Source organism: Nematolebias whitei, chromosome 21, assembly GCF_014905685.2.
Source record: "Nematolebias whitei isolate Nwh7 chromosome 21, NemWhi1, whole genome shotgun sequence".
Classification (NCBI taxonomy): Eukaryota; Metazoa; Chordata; class Actinopteri; order Cyprinodontiformes; family Rivulidae; genus Nematolebias; species Nematolebias whitei.
In genome coordinates, this window is record NC_056518.1 from 15,986,833 (window position 1) to 16,009,697 (window position 22,865).

Genomic DNA, 22,865 nt, shown 5'->3' on the forward strand with positions numbered 1-22,865 from the left:
TGTCTAGACAGGCACCATTAATGCAGAGAGCTATGTTCAGGTTCTACAATAACATACAGGTCCTTCTAAAAAAATTAGCATATTGTGGTCATTATTTTCCATAATGTAATGATAAAAATGAAACTTTAATATATTTCAGATTCATTGCACACCAACTGAAATATTTCAGGTCTTTAATTGTTTTAATACTGATGATTATGGCATACAGCTCATGAAAACCCAAAACGCCTGTCCCAAAAAATTAGCATATTTCATCCCACCAATGAAAGACAAGTGTTTTTAATACAAAAAACGCCAACCTTCAAATAATCATGTTCAGTTATGCACTCAATACTTGGTCGGGAATCCTTTTGCATGAATGACTGCTTCAATGCGGCGTGGCATGGAGACAATCAGCCTGTGGCACTGCTGAGGTGTTATGGAGGCCCAGGATGCTTCGATAGCGGCCTTAAACTCATCCAGAGTGTTGGGTCGTGCGTCTCTCAACTTTCTCTTCACAATATCCCACAGGTTCTCTATGGGGTTCAGGTCAGGAGAGTTGGCAGGCCAATTGAGAACAGTAATACCATGGTCAGTAAACCATTTACCAGTAGTTTTGGCACTGTGAGCAGGTGCCAGGTCGTGCTGAAAAATGAAATCTTCATCTCCATAAAGCTTTTCAGCAGATGGAAGCATGAAGTGCTCCAAAATCTCCTGATAGCTAGCTGCATTGACCCTGCACTTGATAAAACACAGTGGACCAACACCAGCAGCTGACATGGCACCCCAGACCATCACTGACTGTGGATGCTTCACACTGGACTTCTGGCATTTTGGCATTTCCTTCTCCCCAGTCTTCCTCCAGACTCTGGCACCTTGATTTCCGAATGACATGCAAAATTTGCTTTCATCCGAAAAACGTACTTTGGACCACTGAGCAACAGTCCAGTGCTGCTTCTCTGTAGCCCAGGTCAGGTGCTTCTGCCGCTGTTTCTGGTTCAAAAGTGGCTTGACCTGGGGAATGCGGCACCTGTAGCCCATTTCCTGCACACGCCTGTGCACGGTGGCTCTGGATGTTTCTACTCCAGACTCAGTCTACTGCTTCCGCAGGTCCCCCAAGGTCTGGAATCGGCCCTTCTCCACAATCTTCCTCAGGGTCCGGTCACCTCTTCTCATTGTGCAGCGTTTTCTGCCACACTTTTCCCACAGACTTCCCACTGAGGTGCCTTGATACAACACTCTGGGAACAGTCTATTCGTTCAGCAATTTCTTTCTGTGTCTTACCCTCTTGCTTGAGGGTGTCAATGATGGCCTTCTGGACAGCAGTCAGGTCTGCAGTCTTACCCATGATTGCGGTTTTGAGTAATGAACAAGGCTGGGAGTTTTTAAAAGCCTCAGGAATCTTTTGCAGGTGTTTAGTTATGTCGTTGATTCAGATGGTTAGGTTAATAGCTTGTTTAGAGAACCTTTTCATGATATGCTAATTTTTTGGGACAGGCTTTTTGGGTTTTCATGAGCTGTATGCCATAATCATCAGTATTAAAACAATTAAAGACCTGAAATATTTCAGTTGGTGTGCAATGAATCTGAAATTTATATATAAATATATATATATATATATATATATATATATATATATATATATATATAAAATACTACTCACTACTTGTACTACTATCCCTACTTCTTGGTTTTTCACTGATCGCGGGGCTTCAGAGTACGGATCCCCTGTGATAAACGAGGGACTACTGTAGTTTCCATGTCAGTCGGGTTGCCAGATAAGAGATTATGAACTATAGTACTGTGCCTAAAAAAATGATAGTATTTTGACCTAAACTGTCATATGTGCTGAGTAAATTTATTCTAAGGTGAGGTGTGTGTTGTGTTTGTTGAACATGTGCACAGAAAAGGAGGTGGTAAATAAGACTTTTTTAATTTATCTTGCAACCCTGATGCAGGGCTCAGCTGCATTCATTGTGCTTACAGTGTCTACACGACAGTTGAAACTGATGAATGCACCAATGTCTCTATGGACCCTGGATTTTATTAGTTTAGCTCCTACATGTTGAAAAAGAGTGAGCAGCACAAAAACACTCTGCTCTCTGCTATTTATTACAACTGTTATTAGTGCAGAAAAACTTTGGACTGCAGCCACCTGTAGTGCACATGCGTGACTTCACACTTGTGGAGGATTTCAGACCTCCATGGGGAGTTCCTCCAAATTTCTCCACTCTGAGACCTGGCTTCAGAAACCTTCATTTTCAGATAGAACGAGGGCTGTTGTCATGTAGATCAATGGCTGAACGTTTCACGTCGTGTAAACAGGGCCTCAGACTGGCTGCCCTGTATGTCAATGAAGTGACAAATTTCATAGTTTAACCTGTATAAATGTTTCATAGATTAACCTGTATAAATATGTTTCATACATTAACCTACATAAATAAAGGCTGAATAGTGAGGATGGATGATAGGCTGACGCCTATTTTTATTAATGCAATGCTATCTCCCCATAATACCTTTGCGATCTGGGCACCCGTGGTTTAAAGCTTCAGGAATAGCAGCAGAGTTGGTAGATGAAATTTATAAAGCAGCTGCTTTTAAGTTTTAAAAATCTACCTAAAAATCTATTTTCTAAGCACCCAGAATGAAACAGAAGTTTGATACAAAAAGAGCACTTTGCAACATTATCACCAAAGCACAAAACCGAGGATTATTTTTAGGAAGATTGTTAATCCCTGCAGCAGAAACCCACAGGCTTGCAGAATCCAGGCGTTGCATGGTTTGAATACCCAAACTAGAGAATAATTCAACCGTTTGTGAAAATACTGAGTGTGCACAGACCTGCTATGATCTCCCTGAGTTTGGGGTCCAGGTTGACAGTGCAGGGCAGAAACATCTCAACGTCTCTGGCATTAAGAACAGGCGTCCTGGAGGAGAGGAACACCTCAAAGCTACGGATGTCTCCATCGATCTCCAGCAGGGGCTCAATGTCCTTTGTAGTGGGGATGTTTTTGGAGATTCTTCAAGACAAAACACAAAAATTTGTTTTTAAACCATTTTAATGTGCCTTATTTTTTTTATTTTTTTTTTACTAATAAAGACTTATTTTATTCTCTAAAAATTTGATGATCAAGGATGCAGTGAAAATACAGCTACAAATAAGCCAAAGTGTCAGTTCATACAAAAGTGACTTGAATATTCAGAGCAGAAAACACAAAGTGTTACAAAGTCTAAAAAAAGAGGAAACGGCAAGCAGCACTGCTAAGATTAAAAAGATATGCCAACGGTCATCATCGTCGTGAGAGCAGAGAGATAACTGGATTTAGAGAAGGGAAGATAGTGAAATGGGGGATGTTCGAGGACAGATAGAGTGAGGGATGTTATCTTTTCTGAGCAGAGGAGGAAACCTGAGAAGATGACAATCAGAGTAATTTAGCAAGCAGCAGACGGAAGCACGTCATGATGCGCTGCAGCGGTTAACGTGACGTTTGTTATCGCAGACTCTAAGCAAACCAAATGTTTTGGAGATCGCTCCATGACCGTGTGATATAGTATTTCAGGCCTGCACTGCAGGAATGAACGCAAGAATGCTGCATTATATGACAAACATCAGACACTATTTGGAAAAACACTGAACACTGAATTTTTACTGCATAAACTATAAATAAACCAGTGGTGGCAGGATGACAGAAATGATGAGTAAACTCTAAAACATGCAATAGAAATTCATAGTTTAGTTACACCAAGTTAAAGAGTATCAGTTAAATCAAGAACAGGAACATCTGGACCCAAAGATGCAAACTTTAATAACTCGTAGCAGTAAGAACGTCTTGCCGATTCTATCATTCAGACATGAATTTCCTTACGATACAAGCCATTTATCACAAAAGTGGCAGCTTTTATCAGATGAATGAGGAGACTCCACTGGAGAGAAGGCATTTTTCTTACCCCTGCCTCCATTTGTCATCCAGACTGTTCATCATTTTCTCAGGTGATGCTTCTCTCCCTCTCCATCCCGCTTAACCGCCCCTCCTTCCACATAAACCCCATCTTACCCTCGTTCTCATATATCAACCAATCTGTCTAATGCTGAAGTGGCAGGCCCGAAACATGGGCTTTTCCCTCAAACTGGTGCATGGTTGAGAACAGGCTGATCTTTCTGAATGATTAGAGTCAGTGTTGCAGCAAACAAGCCAAGTCAAAATGGGGTCAGAAGGGCAGAGCTCAACAGAGCACCCCGTTAACTAAAACTTTTAATTAGTCTCATTTAGCTTGTCTGGTCAAAAGTTCCTACTAAAATCTATTAAGTGAAGCTCTCATTTCTGTGTGCTAAACAAGACTTATCTTGGAGTTACGTACGGTCATTTTTAAGTTCAGTTGGCTTAAAGTGAGTGAACAGGTAGGGGTCCAGACCTGTTCAAGGACATTTTGACAGGACAGATGGCTGGTGATGGACACATCTGCTGCTGTAGAGCCTAAACCTTTGACCTTGTGCTTAGAGGATGTCTCCAACCAAATGTACAAGTGAGGCAAATAATACTCAGAAGTGTGCGACGTATTCACACACTTGAAAGTAACAGTTAAAACACCCTTTAATCTGAGTTTTGTTGAAATATTGGTGCTACTTTCCCTCGTGTGCTAAACGCTAGCAAACTATTTGTAAAGCTTTAAGTACACATTTATGCACAATGATTAAACAGACTGTGCTTCATGCCGGCTCAGACATTAACCTCTTTCCTGTGACCTCCGCGTCAGGATAAATGGGACTGTAAAGGTATGGATGTTACTTGTGTGTACACACAGCATCAGCACCTGTGAAGGGTCGCAACACGGCTGCTAATTTAAGTAAGAATGACTAAAATAACTGCAGTGGTCACCACAGACACCTTGGCAGGGAGGATGAGGAACTTTGCAGGGTGGAGTGTGTGTTTGTGCCAACGTGTACATGCAATTCTGTGTATAGTATGCATGCGTGGGTGTTTGTTCCTTTTCTCGTGAACTATATTAACTCATATAAGAGAAGCTTGTGCTTTTCTCTATTTCCAGCTGGATTGCTGATGTTTATTTGTGGGTCTTTAGACACAGACCAACAGGAGCCAGTGACTCTCTCTCTCTCTCTCTCTCACACACACACACACACACACACACGCGCACACACGCGCACGCACGCACACGCACGCGCGCGCACACACACACACACACACACACACACACACGCATGCATACAAATTTCCTTTTGGTTTAAAAAAAAAAAACTGCAAAAACTTTCCAAGGAATCTAGTATATTTTTAAAGGTTCATCTAAAATATTTTTAAAAGAACTATTTCTGAAGGCATTTATTTTAGAAAAAGTATTGTCCCAAGATTTGCGATTTGTATGACTTTCAAGCTCAAGAGTTATATATTTTATCATTTATATCTCTTAACAACAGCTAATGAAAACAGTTCAGAAGTTTGCTTATCTATCTAAATACAATCAAAATGATGTGTTTGCTTTTGCAAGTTCTTGTGCACTGCTAATAAGCAGTAACACAAACAGCTGCGTCCTAAAGTCGAAGAGAACAAGTCAAAGACGTCGACCACTGAGCTCCAGCCAAACAGCCAGAAAGACACAAGGAGACACAGAAACTCAGAGTCAGCTCCTGAAGTTTTCTGACACGTCTGTAAACAGATAGACAAAGTGCAGAACGTCTACTTTAACTACAGCCCTCAGTGTAATATTATTAGATCCAGGAACATCAGTGAACAGAAAGGAAAAATACCAGCCCGAACTAAAATAGCTGTAATACTAATAAATAGATTAACAGGTGAAAACACAGTCAGAACAGTGAGAAGTGTAACAAAAAACAGCGAATCAATTGCAAAAAAAAAACTGTTTAGACATGAAGTGATTTAATGTCTACTGATATTGGATTGTTGACATTAAATATTTGACATGGATCATTTCCAGGGTTGCACATAACTAGCATGTGCAACAAAACTCAGGAATGTGTAGCATCACCTGTGTTACTAAACACCTTTGCGTACTTGACCGTCAAGTTATGAACGCCCAGGATCCCAGAATCGGGAGGATCGGGATATTTCCCGATGGGCCGGTCTGATGTGTGGGCTGCTGGGCCGGCACTGTTTTTTTAAGGACTTTTTATTAACAACATTAAAACTCAGAGCGCCACTGCATTTGGGCTGCCCCGCCTCCACCCAGGGCAAACGGGCAGCAGCAGCAATTTTTTTTTTGCACGAGTCGGATCTGCAACACAACCTGTCAATCAATGAATCCAGTAGGCATGTCAGCAGCCGACCAGTCAACAACCTCAGTTTGTCCTGAAAGTAAACGACCTTAACCTGCAGATGCATTCCCATCAGTTTTTTTCCCTAGAACTTTATTAACAACACAAAACAGAACAATGCAACAAGATACGAATACAATCTCATGAAGGGTGTCATAACTACATTTCACAAAATAGTTTTTTTTTTTTTACAAAATAATGAAAGGGAATATAAAACCAAGGACAAGGAGGTACATCTGCAGCATCATCTATGCAGGAAGCTGAAGCAGAGAATAGTGGGAATGACACTGAGGAGGACAGCGAGGAAGGTGGCACTTATTAAGACAAAGCTGCATATGGGGTGAGTACCAAACACCATCTACTGGTACTCACCTGAGGAGCCCACTAAAAAAGTTATGTGCACCCCTGATCATTTCAGACTTAGCCCTTCATGTAAGCAATCAGATGCCAAATGAAAAGATGGCAGTTTAGGTTGACCTACTCAAATGCTGTTGAGTTACGTTCAAGATGAAAGTCAAGCTAAAGATGGTCAGGCATCTCTGCAGCCATTTTTGTTCAACAGAACTATTGAGGTTCAGCTTACAGCAGCGGCAGATCAGGCACTCGGTGTGTGGCATGGCCACTGGGATCTTTCTAAGCTTATCCAAATGCTAATAGGTCTCAAAGCTGAGTGGTGCAAAGCCTTTTCTTGTCCTCTCAACCACCTTCATATTGCAGCTGATGAAAGAAAAGGCAGATTTGATCAATCTATGCCTTATGTATACTCCATGGGTAGACTGTATAAATGTACCACTTGACTTTGCTTTACAGCCGGTCTCTGTGCTTATGGACAAGGTTTGCACGCACGCCACAAAGAGGTGGTCTCTCTGCCAAACATTTCCATAAAGGGACCCAAAGACGGAGAGATGCCAGGAGAACAGACGACCGCCTGTGCACATTGTTTGAGAAGCTCGAGAGTTTCATTGTCAAGACACTGTGCGACCAGTATGAAAAGTGTGTGGGTGAAGAAGTTCGCCAGGCCCTGGGTCTGCCACATTCTTCTCCAGGTCGGAGTCATGTCAGAGCCGCTGGCAGTGTGTGCCAAGCGCGTGGATGAAAACAGCGAGGCCCTCTCTGGGAAAGCACTGGACGTTGGCGCGTGGACTCACAGCATCAATGCAGAGGAAGGTTATTGTAACAACGAAAGCTGCCAAGGCCTCCAACCACCCAAAAAAGCAGAGGCAGAAAGCAAAAATATGTTTTCACTTTAGATGACGCCATGCTCTTTGTCTCCTTAAGGTTCAGACATGTTTTCTTGATTTAAATCAAATGCTTGAAGTATTGTGAACAACCTCTGACTTGGATTTTCTCTCACTTCTCTCCCCTTACCTTGGCAGTGCCAACTGACAACTTGTGGCGATGTCTGTTTTCCATAGACATTTGTGGCAACGTTTAGTCCAGTAATTGAAACTCTCTTGTACTTAACTGGACCTGTGCAGCCCAAAGCAAACCACAGAGACAAGCAGGCTAATGGGAAACACACCATGCTGATAAAAACCAAGCTTCGGAGCAGGCGGCCTCTCAGTGAGACGGGCTAAAGACTCAGTGGTTCCCTGAAATGTTGATTAAACTCATGTGTAGCGCCGAAACGGAGCCTTCGTGTTCCAGACCCCTAAAACCTTAACTGAACCCTCCACTAAAACTAACTCAGGCCTCATTCTTGACAAATAGTAAAGCAATAAACCCCAGATTGTGATTTATGTACAACAGAGAAAGTTTAAAACATCCTAAGGCAGGGTTTGCTCATTGTGACAGTAACTGCTCAGAGTTTGAAACAGTACTTGTGGTTGTTTGAGAGCTATAATGGCCAGTTGATAGACCATGTGATGCTAAGTTAAGTAGGGTGGACGACTAAAGTACAGACAAATATGCAAAAGTAAATTATACATCTGGGAGAGTCTTTTATGAAACTAAAATATACACAGTGAATGATTAATGTGACAAATAAAGCTTGGGAATCTTAGGCTGAACAAACAATTTTCTGTTAAGCCTTACTCAAAGGAATGCAGACTAGATAAGAAGAGGACAATATCATCAATGTAACAGAAAAAGAGAATTATTAAAATACGTTGTGCACATGCAATGCAGTCCGGAAAATTAGCTGGGCATGTTCCAGAGGGGATGTATGCAAACCCGCTTATGCCCACAGGGTTTACACCAGATCCCCTTTGTAGATAACCCCAATGGCTTCCTTGAAAATGGAAACATGTGGAAACACAGCAGGAAAAAACACTCATAAAGATTAAATTTGTGAGCCGAGGAGGCAAAAATCAGTATCTGTGTGTTCTTTTCGTTGCTTTGAATTCTTTAATATTGTTGATTTCTCCGGATACGCATGAAAGAAATAAATGTTCACGTTAATGGTTCTTTTAACAATCTTATACAATAAACACATCATAGCATTATCCAAAGCACAATTTTTTTTCTTATTGCCACACCTCCTGTGGAATCTGCATTTGTCAGTAACTTTCGCTAATCCTTTGCACGTTCTCTGAATTTTCGTCATTGCTCAAGTGTCAAAACATCTAAACACAAAGAGTGAGGGAAATGTTATGTGGTCAGAAAAAAGCCCCTTCACTTCAGTTTGGAAGCATCTCTCCTGCTGATTACAAACTTTCCTTGAACGCAGACTGCTTCAGGAGACGCTCCAGTGGAAAAATCTGATAACCGAATGTTTGAGCTACACACTGACTGGTAGCATGATCACTTGCCAAATTAAAAGCTTATTTTATTGTGGTTTCTACACACACACTCGCTGTGGGGCCCTGACTCTAATTGGGGTCCGCTGACTTCTAAGAGCTGAGACGTTAACATCAGTTAAGGGCCAGATGTGCACATCAAGAGTACCTGTGGTTCCTGTAGATAAGTGGTGAATTTTGCCATCTCTTTAAAAGTCAACATCAATCCTCTCACAACCTTGTGCTATTTATACTATTCACCTTCCAGAAGCTCCACCTCAAACAGACACACACACACAAAAAGCAGGAGACATCAGTAGGGATGCATATTATCGGCATGTATCGTATCGGCCGATATCAACGATAAAGTTAAATATCGGACATCGGCCATTCCATCAAAATTAATCAACGATATAAAAGGCTTCTGTTTTAAGTTCATTTTTAATTTAAGAAACTGCCAAGGATATCTATTAATATACTATTATGCGCTTTTCACTTGTCGCTTGTGAACAGGTTGAGTTTAGATTTGTGAAAACTTACAAATTTGCACTGTTCGAGTGTTGTCATTGTGTTAGAGTAAGTATCAGGAATATATTTGACATTAAACATAATCCAAGTTGAAGTGTTACATCATTGTCAGCCCCCTTTTTGGCATCTGCATTTGGTAGCAGGTCAAACTGACAAAGACCATGCAGAATAATGTATTTTAATTCCACAGCAGAGAAAGCTCTGTAGTCTCTGTAAGTAGGTCTAGGAGAAAATATAGGTATTGGTATCGTTATAGGCCAAATAAGTTTTAATATATCCGCATATTGGATATTGGCCAAAAATCCAATATCGTGCATCTCGTGACATCAGTGCTAACGCTAACCACAGCAGAAATTCTAAACTATCGGGCGGTCTGTTTCTAATCTGTCCTCTCATCTCAGTGTCACAGTTAACTGTTAATCCAACCTGGTTGTCTCTGTGAAGCCCCTCTGTGACTCCGAAGTAGAGTCACAGAAGTCATAACGTTGGCTTTTACAGCATTTTAAGTTCCCAGCAGTGTTCTGGACTAAATGAAGAACAGAGCAGGTCTCTTGTTTCAGACCAATTAGACTAATCCTTCAACCTCGGCTTACAGGCAGAAATGAAAAGGGCTTTAAGGATTTTCTAACAAAAAAATTCTCCATGACGCTTTTTTCCATGCTCACGTGGTGGCCTCCACACAATCCAAAACTCCCCTTCTACATGCACACACCTTCTCCTGTGTCACCTGTACACAATGACTGTAATTTATTTCTCCTGTTTTTGATTTTAAGCAGCTCAGCAGGGACTGAGCTGTGTTGGAGCAGAGCATGATTCATGTGTTAGACATCGCCAAACACCTGAGCGATGGAGAGACAACAAAATGAGACATTGTGCGCGGTTCTGCATCCCTCACTTGCATCACCATGACCTGACGCCAACGACAGACTAATGTGTGACCTATCAGTGCTAGAGCAAGGACTTCATTGAGATATAACTTCACACACTTTTACAGATGTACACATTTCCCAAGAAATAGCAACTAAAAACATAACCATCACTTTTCATCTGTAATTTACTAAAATACCTGTTCAGAGGGATTTCACACAGGGACAATGGGCTCCACGGGAGGACAGAGGAGAATAAAAACCTTTCAACATGTATCTAGAATGCAGAGTGGCACAAGAAACAGGAACAATAGAACCATGTGATAAAAGAATAAAAGCTCTTCATTTGAGGGCAAGAAAAGTTCACAGTGCTGATTAAAAGAAAAGAATTGAATTGTACAACTTTTGTGTCTGAAATTGAATAGCTTATTAAAGGACTCCATATAAAAGAAGCACCAGCGTGAGCTTTGGAATGGCACTTTCAACTCAGCACATAATTGCAAGTAAATTACAATAATTGTGCCAATTAAAGTAATCCTGAATGAAGAGAGTGTCATCTTAATGTTTCAGTACTAGGGATAAGAGTCACTCTAATTAAGAGCGAATTGCAGGGCTGCAAATTCACTCAAGTTTTGATTAGTGTTTTATTTTTGGGAGTGTCCAAGAAATGCCTTTGGTGGGAAAAGTCAGAAAAATGGAGGATAAGTCTAAAAACGTAAGAGGGAAGCTTATTCCCAAACAAATATAGAGGAATCATAATAAGACTATATATCTTAATATAACAATTTTACCTTTTTGTTTTGTTTGTTTTTTTGAGAATGTGTGTGTACTTGTTTGCTAAACACAGCCTGCATCTCGGGGTTTGAGTAGTTCAATTTCAGGGGAGTTGGGGGTGACAACCTGTTGTGATAAACATTAAATCAATTAATCGCATGATAAATGAAAATTATCAACCTCATTTTCATTTATCAGCTTTATTGTTTCTTCATGTCTCTCTTTCTACTGGACACTGGATGACAAAAGGTTAAAATCCGGTGACCCTGCCCTTTCTCTTTAAAATCCATTTTAACTGAACAAGATTATGTTTTTGGATCGTTAAAAGCAGCTAAGCTGAGAAGTTGGGCTACGAGCTAAGCTAACAGGCCGACCTCAGGAAGAAAACCTCCGTCTTGTTGAAGCTCCAAAATTCACTGTTGCAACCCGTGCATTTGTGTAAAAAGTTGTTTTCTTCTGCAAAAAGAAGCTGAGCACTTGTTTACTGATGTTTATTAAAAGCTTTGTGTGAAAAATGCTATGCTAAAGAGCTCAACCGCACAGAGAGTCCGCCATTTTGAGAAACGAAAAACAGGAGAGACAGCCCATGTCACGTCAAGGTGCCTCCCTCCCATTTTTCTTAGAGACTCGCTGCTTGCACCCTCACTATCCATCCTTCAGTTCAAACAGTCCTATACTGCCATCCAGTAGTCAAAAAAGGAACTACACAAAACAAGTTACGAACATTTCTTCTTAAATTTGACAAAAATTACTAATTATTATATTATATATATATTATAGTTAATCGCAATAATTTCTGAGACAATTAATCGCCCAGCAAAATTTGTTATCGTGACAGGCCTAGTGACATATGTTCATGTCCTGGTGTGACGGCTACTTCTACATGTACAAAAATGCACGTGTGTATGAGACATGTATCACCTTCAATAAATGTGCACGTTTTGACATAGGTGCGCACCTTAGTTTAACTGCCAACGCTTAACGTGACAACACATCACTGCAACTCTGACGTGCTGAGGTGTCTGAATGTATAGCAGGTGATGGTTTGTGTGCACGGATGCGTGGGTGTGTGTGACAAACAGGAGATTCAGGTGTAGAGCCAGAAACACACTTCGGAGTGCAGCGGGGGCATCCTGGCACAGACGGGGCACCAGATGTCAGAGTGGTGCAGGAATCTGCTCAGCGGACCAGTCACACTTTTTCTAGAGCTGAAAACTGGATCTGGGCATCCAGGAATAAACTCTCTGATGGTCTGACAAAACCCGCCCTCGTACATCTCTGGGTCCAAATATGTTAATCACAAAGAACTGCTTCTCTCAAGTCATAAAATAATAATAATAAAATAAATCCGTCTTGTGACAAGCCATGGTATTAAATGAAGCAACACGGAAATAAACATTTTCACTACTTTTGAACTCGGTTGTACAAAAGTTCAATTAAAAATGTGAACATTTTGATTGACTAAATAAGTTCAGCAACTTCCAGTAAACTTCAATTGAACCATCTAGTTTTGATAAACACGCCGAATTAATGAATATAATCTAATAAAGAAAGCTGAATTTATTTTCACCTGTTCAGGTACAAATTTATCCGTTAGTTAATAGCTTTTTTGTTGATGCATTTCATTTTAGAAAACTTTGTGGGTTGTATTTTGTTTTGACTAAACTCATTTATTGTTTACATTCGATGCAGAAATGTTAATAATATCCCAGTAGCTGTACTAAGCAGCTAAAACAAACAGCCGAAATGTGCTCTTGATCAATTTCTTTGAGTTCGTCTACAAAACAGACGTCATTAAATGTAAATGTTAAATGCAAGAGATGAACTGGCTCCAAACAGCATCGAGCTAATAAACATGAGTCTTTATTTACAATCTGGAAATGACAGGACTGCTTGGAAGCAAAAACCGTGAAGCAGGAGACAGCACGTTCAGCTATAGTCATTAGTTGTCTAATGGTAGCCGAAACTAAAGAAACATGACTCATCAGAAGTGAAGAGCGTGAGAAAAAAGACAGTGACGGCTAAAGTATAAATTTGGGGGAGGTCATTTGACAGCTAAAGAAAACTGATTAAAATATAATTTTTTTTCTCTTTAGTTTATTTTAGCATGTTGGTAATAACACAATGATTGCTTGTGGTGTAATCTTTCCTTAGAGTTTACAAACATTGTAGCTACATTCAGTCTGCAACACTTCATTACTGAGTACCTTCAGTGCAGTTAGTGACGTATTTCTTATAATTTTTATTCTCTCTCTGCTCCATTGCATTAGTCTGGGTGGTACACACCAGTCGTACCAAAAAAGAAAGAAATTAGGAGATGAAAAACCGATTAGACATTCTCCATCAGATTAGGAAGGCTGTACTGAGCTGCTCCAACTTTGAGATTCAACAGTACATTTTTTTGCCATGTGTCCTCAATGACCCCACATTTGTGGTTTTTTGCTAAAAAGCAAAACAGAAGAGCTCTGGGTCTTTTGAAAGCCTGTGTGTTCTTGAGAGATAGGAGCAAATGCAGCGGCGCATTTTTATTTATTTATTTATTTATTTATTCTAGAAGTACAGGTACATAGAAGGTTGTCACATGCTTTTGATTAAGCAGTGGATGGATTTAATTTAAAAATGAAAACAATGCGCGTTATTTAGCAACAAACGAAGCACTTTACAAACAATCTAAACAGTTAGTTTTGTATTGTTCTGACAAAAATCTGTTCCCGGCAATATTATTAATCTGTTGTGTGATTTGCAATGCATAATGTTTCTGTTAATCTATGTACTGTTGAACAGCAAGCTCTACAAAGAGAGGAGAGGAAGAGCGTGTTGCCTTGTGACTGAGATGCAGGGCGACAGTTGACCTATAAGGGGCTGACTCACCCCCATGTTCACTTCACCACTAATATATTCACTTAGTAACGCTCAGGGGATGTGCAATTCTGCTGAGCACAAGAACTTGTACATGAATACAGACCACAGATTAAACAAAATAAAACAATTCCAACTGTAAGATAGAGAAATCTGGTGAGTGGTTAAATTAGGCTACAACATAAAATGTCCTTGCACATAAAAATGAACAGCTATTTATTTCACAAGCAAACAGACAGGAGAAAGACCCTGCGGTTGATAGAAGCCAGTACGCCGTCCATTTTAGCTGAAATAGATAGAATAACTCATCGAGAACAAAAATGGGGTACTTAAAGAGCCTCAGAAGAAAAGGGAAGAGAAGAGCAGAGACATGAAAAGATGCACGGACAGAGGCCTGAGTCTTATCAACGGAAGATTGGTGTGAGAGATAAGGCCACTAGACAAGGCGTCGCGTTTAGCCTGTTTGAGGCTTCCTGTCATCATCATTAAGTCAGCTACTTCGATGGCCACTGCAAAACAGAGCAGGCATTTGGAAAGACACTCAGAGCGGATGGAGATAAAGAACGACAGGATCGTTGGTCAAAAGCAAGAAAATGAGTGCTGCTACATTCTTTAGTGTACAAGCTGGATGTTTAAGGCTTTCTTTTAACTATACATACAATTATTATTACACAAATTAAAAAAAAACCTTTATAATATCCACTACACTTGAAAGTGTATTATTAAAATACATATTTAATTATAAAAGGCAGATTATATCTACAACACATTGAGATGGTTCACAGTTACCACCTCCAACCACTCTTTATTTCTTGTGTTTTACTTTGTGACAGTTCCAAAAAAAAAAAAAAAAAGTAAGGCAACACGTTTTTTTTGTCTCCTAAAACAGCAAAAAAAAAAAAGGTCTAATGAGGCAGTGGACAGTGTTGGAGATGGGGGATGGAGAGCTGTCTGCTGAATGTAGCTGGCTGAATGGCTGACAGTAACTATCTGTGACACATCCCTGCCTCAGGAGTATATGGCGCTAGTGTATTGTGACGGAGCTCAACCTTTAAAGGCCAGAGATTGATGCACAGCAGCTCCCAAACCCAGCGACACAGGCTCTTTCAGTCTCCCTCCTCTTGTCTGCTGTGAGCATGCCTAAAAATCCTTCTTGACCTCACAGACACAAACGCTCACACTAAGCACGCACACCAACTCAAGATGTTCTTATTGCTCCACATTTGAACATAAATAGTTTAAATGTCTTGAATCTCACATTGTTCAGGCTAAAAGTCCATCGTCAACTGCATCAAACATTACGATCAGTTACAAAGTCTGACAGCTCATTGTCCCTTTGCATTTCACTTACAGCCTTTGGAATTAAATGGCCACAATGTGCAACATAAAATCCTCTACTGCCACCTGCTGGTAATAACAAAAACTACAATAGTATTTTTAAATCATTTGATTGAACTTAAATTTAAATTAAAAATAGGTATAAAAATATAATAAAAATAGAAAAAGTAGAAATTACATATCAAGATATACTATGAATATCTGTAAGCCTTCCAAAACATGTTTGTGTGAGTGTATACCTCTCATAGACTGCTTTGAGAGTGACCTGATCTGACACTCCATCAGCTTCTTCCAAGAAGAGGATGATCCATGATGTCCTGTAGGGCCACTCCTCTGTCAGGTGGATCCATGACGCTAGGCGATCCCAGTTAAAGATGATCTGATTGGCCCGCAAAAGACGGCCTGTCAATAATTGACCAGAGAATTAAGGAGCAATCAGCCACATGTTTACTCGATGCAAAAGGCACACCTGATAGAACTAGTTAATAAAAGCTGCAGCGTAATGTGTTTTTGTTAGGGTTAGCTTTTACAGGTGTTTGTTAGCAACTTTTCCCACAATCTAAAATCTCAAACCTGGTTTACAAATCCCATCAGAGCTTTGACGGGGTTGTTTTTTTCCTCCATCTTTGACTGTACTCACAACACTATTTAATATTTTGCTGACTTAAGCTGACTAAAGGAAATCCCCTTAAGTTCTTCCTATTCTCGGAAAATCTGACCAAAACATCAATCTAAAACATACTTCAAGTAAAGTGAGAGCTCTTCTTGAACAATTTAACTAAAACTGAGTTGGGAAAGAACACACACACACACACACACACACACACACACACACACACACACACACACACACACACACACACACACACAAACATTGTTCTAAATGTTTTTTGGAAACAGTTTCCTGGTAGATAGATGACTACAGCTGTAAGCTATTAGCTAAAAACCACAATCAGCCCACAGCTTGTTGCCTTACCAAGTCCTAACTCAAATTAGATAATAGCCTCCCAAAAATGAATATTTTACAGTCTTTTCGAATACATGTTAAGGAGCAAAAACAGCTTCAGAGTCCACAGAATTGTTTTTTTTTTATAGATAATTCCTTCCCAGGTAGTCACAATACACATGCATTTCTTTTTGAAATGTACCTTTAGTTTAGCTGTTCCTTATGAGGCATTTTATTTGTCAAAATCTAAAAATGATTGAGTTTAACACACATCGGTCACACCGGGGGCTTACTGAAGTAATTTTGCTTTACAGAATTTACGTATTTGGACGCTAAAAGAACTCCTGCAAATGGCATGATTTAATTTTCATATCATTATTTGTTAATTGATGCCAGAAACTTCAAAAAGTCAAATAACAGATGGATAAGTTTATGCATGTAATTGGATCTACTTTCTTGTAAATACACAAGCTTGATGGCTTTTTTCTTTCTGGGTCACACTGGAGCTGGTGCCCATCTCCAGCCATCATTGTCTTTTTGTAGATAATAATAATAACAATAATAATAATAAACTATTTCTATAGCACCTTCCAACAATGCCTTGCATTAACCAAAGTGCTTTACAAGATAAAACAAATAAAAACAGGACACAGTAAATCAGTGCAAATTAAAAACACAGCCACAATAAAAGAAGGTAAAAGAGATTTTTTTTTTAAAAAGCTAAATAATAAAATAGAGTATTGTATTGTAGTCTTCCCTGAACAGGTTGCAAGTTCATCAGTGGAGCCACAAAGAGACAAAACGATCATTCACACTCTCACTCACACCTACAGTCAATTTTAGAGTTACAAATGAACCTAACATGCATGTTTTTATCCAGTGGGAAGAAACTGGAGTACCCAGAGTAATCCCACATGAGAGAGAATACACAAACTACCAACAGGGGAGGTGAACTTGCAACTTTCTTGCAGTTAGGGGACAGAGCTAACCACTGCCCTGACGCCCATAGCTCAATAATCTTTACTTTACTGGTACGTTGCACCATTTACATGCTGCACTTATTAACTTTTTGAGAGAGGCATAAACAGTTTAATTCCAACAGTGAGACTAAGAAGATATCAATTAAAAAAAAAACCTGTTGAATAAACTTTACTGCTGACGTAAACAAAATATTGGGTTTTATTGTGAGAAGATTCAGGAAGTGCTAAAGCTCACATTGGTTGTGTCTTTACCTGTGATGGAAACGATGTTAAGCAGCCTCCTCATAGTCTGTGGGCTGATGTCGCAGAACCAATCTTCTGTCACCAGCAGCTTGGTCAGGTCAAAGGACATTTGTCTGGTGATGGTTCTCTGCATCTGACGACGGCGGTACGTGTCCTTAGCAAACAAATTAGCATAAGGTGGTTCATTTTAATATTTGATTCCAAAATATTCCAGGTGCAGAGGTAAGGTAGAGTCATTAAAACTAAGGGGTCTGTTCAGGTCAACACAGCATATTAACCAATGTGGATTGTTAAAAATTAACTGTACATTAAAAGAACGAACACAGGAAAAGCAAACGTTAGCCTAATGTAGCAACAAGAATCTCATGCAATGTACTTTAACCTTTTTGGTCTTTTACATGTGAGTGACATGAAACCCAGACAGAACTCTGAATACTGTATATTTCAGCCTATAAGTCACAGGTTTTTTTTGCATAATTTACATGCCCTGCAACTTATACATCGAAGCAACTTATTTATTCTTTTCCCATATTTATAAACCAATTTTTGGCCGAGATATGACTGTTTTCATTCATTCTGACATTGAAAATATTAAACACTACCATTTTCAGCTGCTAGATGGCAGTCGAGTATTATGGCATGCCATTGTGAGATGTAATAGATAAAAGTGGCTATTAATAACACAATCGGCTTGCCAGAGACTGCCACGTTTGTCCAGCTTGCCTGGAGCAACCATCAAATCAGCTTCATTTCACTGCGCCGCCCCAGCGAAATGCAGCTGATTTGACCATTAAAGTGCATTTATTAAGCAAAAGTTAGACTGAGACACACCTTTGCTATAATTTCAAGCAAACAAATAATTGTTTTTAAGTGTTCATCTAGTTAAATTCTTGTCAAAGTCCTCCCGTGCACGTTCCCACGGCCACCATTTGGCAGTCAATCGATTTTCACCAGCCCACATTTCCAGGTTGTCAGCGGTGACGCATAATAGATGCGACTTATACGGCAGTGCGACGTGTACGGCGTAAAATACAGTAACCATGATGCAGTGTGCAGTAACATAACCATTTCACTACTGCACACTTTTCATCATGAGATATGTGATCTCAGCATTTAGTGTTTAAATATATTGAAGAATATATGAAGTTAGTTGGATGTGAACTCAAATTAACCATTTCTACATCAAACATATCCAAATGCAACCTAAAAAAAAGTCCTCTACTCTCAATCACAAGCAAATCATTTTCTCTGTATACTGGTGACATCACAACTTTGTAGCAAGTAAAACAGCTGCTAACAAAAACTGTAAAAAATAATCTATTTGCAGTAAAACCAACAAAAACTGTGTAATAATATAAACAGAGGGTCCTATGAGCTACTGTCCAAAGCCAGAGTCATGACATCCAGGAAACTATTGACACAGATCTCCAGGAAAACATCTGACAGCTGTCATGGTCGTGAGCCAACGTGAGGCTTTTGGTTGACTTTGAAGTTATAATACCAGCCTCATGACCTCTCTCTCAGAAAGGTGGAACCACTCAGTCACATCTGAAAAGGTCCAGCATACACACATTTTTATGAGGCTTAATTTTCAATATATAGCAAAACAGTTGCACGTTTCTTATTATATACGTTCCATTTAAGAAATTATTGTTTGGGGGGGGGGGTTACAAAAAACTGAAGAAGAGATCATTTTAAACAGAAATTAATGGTTAAATTTGGTTAAAAATAAATGTAAACAAAAGAAAACTTGATAAGCCACATGAAAATAGCAAGCCACTAATTGATTCCCCCCCCTGCTCTCGTTTTAATCTCCACTTGTAGAAAGCGGATCCTTCTGCCAAGAACTGGCTTTTAACAGAATAGAGAATCCTCTGACATAATAAAAGGGCCAACAGCAATAATTGAGGGGAACTAGATAAACATGAGGTACAAACAAATGTCAAGCAAACAAACAAACAAGGCAGGAAGGCAAAAAGGAAGGGGATGGGGGAGTATGAGGTCTCACAGGAGGGAGGACGGCATCAGTGAAAGCAGCAGTCACTTAGCCTCCTGCCAGCAGACCTGGTGCCAGTGTTTTGTCACAGGGACCCTCTGCTGCTAGGCCTTGTCATTAGGCTGTGGCAACACAGCAGGAAGGATAAACAGCCATTACATCAATTACACCAGGAACCTTGGCCGCACACCGAGCACCTCTCAGTTTTCATCTAAAGCCGCGTCTCCACGGACGTGACTTTAATCAGTTCGCATCAACACAGCATCAGCCAATTGTGTCTCCATTCCCTGTTCCTGCTTGTTTGTTGGACCCGCCTCAGTCAGACGTGGTTCCCAGCGAGCTGAGCCCAGCAAACAATTCTGACGTCAGCAAACCGCAGCTGTTGATTGGCTCAATGTCACTGGACACGCCAAGGCTGTACTTGAAATCGCCCAACTTTGTTGCGATGTTTAGTGAGTTTTCAAACCCTTTTAGCATCTTATTTATTTATTTATTCAAAAGAGCGACTAGTAAGAAATCTAGCTACTTTTTCTGGTGTGTTTGGAGTCTTTTGGGGACTTTTAGCAGGGAGACACCTACACCTGAGAAGAACTGAATAGAAATAAGGAGATTATTGGATTATATGTGTCCCCCACCTGTTCTATAGACCTCTGCACTGCCTGCCAATACCAGGTCTCTGCTAAAGACTATGGGCACAAATTCCGGTCATAAATCCAGCAGGAGGTGGAACAACTGGAGAGCTGGTGCAGGAAGAACGACCTTCATATCAATGTGAAGAAGACGAAGGAGATAGTTGTGGACTTGAGACGGAACAAACACACCTACCCCCTCTGAACATAGGAGGACTGCAGTGGAAGTGGTCGCCAACTACAAGTACTTGGGTGTGCACCTGTGCCACATTTAAAAAGGCGGACACTTTGACGTACCGCTGCAGGGGGCCAGCACACTCAATGAGGCAGTGCATCCGCCATATTGAATGTAGCAGATCTGCCGGTCAACTAATACCAGGAAATGGACTGAACTTCATAAAGCATCGTTCCACAAAGTGTTTAAGATATATTGGTGTATATATGATCATCGATGTGATTAATCAAAATCAGTTAAATGTGAACGTTAGTGCTCTTTATTCAGAAAATCCACACATCACATTTCAGGATCTAGTTATTATAGAAACAGATTAAAAGTTAAATATTAATATTTCTATATTTATCACCACCGTAATAGTGTTACATATGTTAGTAGTTGCAAACAATAAAAACAACACATATGTTGGTTTGGTGTTTACCAATAATCTAAAGATTTAAGGAGTAAACATTTTTAATAATCACATTAAAAGTTACAAATGTTGTGTTTGGTGCCTGTTAGTTTTCAAAATATATTAATGTGGTGAAAGACAGGGATTAACTTAAAACACTTGTAGAACAGTGCTTTATAAAGTTCAGTCCATTTCTTTGTATGAGATGACCGGCAGATCTGCCACATTCAATATGGCGGATGATCTGACATATTTCTGCAACGGGCCAGCCTGCTCAACAAGGCACCTACAGCCAGACCCATCTGTTCTCTGACTGGACCATTCAATTTGTGATTATGACATTGATCAATCAGCTATAGCTATAGCTATAGAGGAGGAAAATTCAGGTCAAAATTCATACTCGTAAAATCAAACTCACGGGAAGAGATGCACACGTAGTTTTTGGATTCGTATCAGTAAACAGAACATTGTAAAAAAGTTTTGTAACTTGTGACTTTTTTCTTTTACAAATATAAATCTTTTTTTCCACAGACAACTTTTTTTTACAAGATTACAAATCTTTTTTACACATGCAAAATATTTATGACCGGAATTTGTGCCCATAAAAGGCCCCAATCAGAGAGGAGGCAGCAAACGGAGGGTTTCTAAAGTCACATTTCTCTGACAATCCCAGTGCTTTCAAGATGAGAGGAATGAATGTGTTTAAATCATGTGATGACATCACGCAAAGTAAAATAGGATTGAGAACACATTAAGGCCCTGTTTACACAAGAACGATCTCTGGAAACTCTCTGTTAGTTGTTGATTGTAGCAAATAAACATGAAAAAAACTTGTTTACATGTGGAACGCCGCGCTCTTTGAATCTGCTGTAGTTTCCATGCCAGGCGGGGCTGCCAGCAAGGAAATGACAACATATCATACTGTTGCTTTCAAGTTAATGTTAGTAGTGCTCACACACAATTTCACCCCTCTGCAGGTATGAAAAATCTCCACTATAGGATCCGCATTCAAAAAACTTTGGTTTTAAAGGAAATGAGCACCGTCATGTTCACGGACTGTCGAACCGCAGTAGAAAAGCTATGAATTAAAAAACGGCATTGTGCAAACTGGGCCTTAGACTCATTACACTTTGATATTTCTATTATCTTACATGTATTGTGTCTCCATATATCTTTAAAGGTTGGCAATGGACCCACCAATATATGTAAACCTATATTGACATATATTATAAAACATAAAGTTGACTTGAGGAGTAATTACCCTTCTATTTAGAGTACTCTTGCTGCCATGCTTGCCCTGCTCTTGCGACAGACTGTTCTGAGACACCTTCCTGTCCATGTCTTCAGGCCATCCTGGAGAGAAGCAAGAAGAAAAAATAATCATAAATAAAGCGACTTTACAAAACGTTCCAACGCTCTTTGCAAACAATGTAGATGTTACAAACAGGTTGGTTTTTACCCTCAGCTGGCAGAGCCTCTCCATTGGTAGAAGCTGCCATGCAAAGCTTTTTGGCTCGGCTGAGTCCTCTGCTGTTGAGGAATACTGGCAGGTGGACAATGTTTCTCATGTAGTCATGGCCATTGATGTTTGAGTCTCTCAGCACACTGTTAAGGTTTTGATTGATAGCTTTAATTATAATATGAGGGTCGCTGGCAAAAATGGAAATAAAAGGACCCTTGGAGAAGAGGACTCTCACCTAGAAGAAAGAAACAAATGGTAAGTGCTTTATGAACAGTTCTCTTGACCTTTAATGGTTAGCTACAAGATGTTACTGAGCCCTATAAGACAGATTTTTAAAATTAGATTTGATTTGTTTGTGGTACCAGTATCTAAAACTCTGGATAACTGATCCCTTAGTAAAGGATCTACTTTACCACTCGAGGTAACAGTCAGCTGCAATGTTTAAACTTAATGGCTCCTGTGAGACCTGACATGGGGCTGGGGATTTCCTCTCTGCTAACTCAACAACATTGTCCAAGTGTCACAGGACATCAATTTGTGCTAATGCATTTGTGGTTTGTTAAACCCTGGCCAGCACCCCCAGGCTCGCATCGCCGGACAATAAATCTCTGTACCTGAAACAGCTGCTATCATCAT

General features: G+C 40.0%; 1 protein-coding gene across 1 annotated transcript in view; it reads right to left on the bottom strand.

Moving 5' to 3' along the window:
• Nucleotides 1-22,865, bottom strand: part of kidins220a (kinase D-interacting substrate 220a) — a 46,437-nt gene that overhangs the window by 11,815 nt on the left and 11,757 nt on the right. Inside the window, exons 19-23 of the mRNA XM_037694967.1 lie at nt 22,227-22,464; nt 22,029-22,120; nt 17,526-17,670; nt 15,587-15,749; nt 2,821-2,999 (exon numbers count right to left, since the gene is read on the bottom strand). Coding sequence (XP_037550895.1) covers nt 2,821-2,999; nt 15,587-15,749; nt 17,526-17,670; nt 22,029-22,120; nt 22,227-22,464 — 817 coding nt within the window. The remainder of the gene's footprint in view (nt 1-2,820; nt 3,000-15,586; nt 15,750-17,525; nt 17,671-22,028; nt 22,121-22,226; nt 22,465-22,865) is intronic.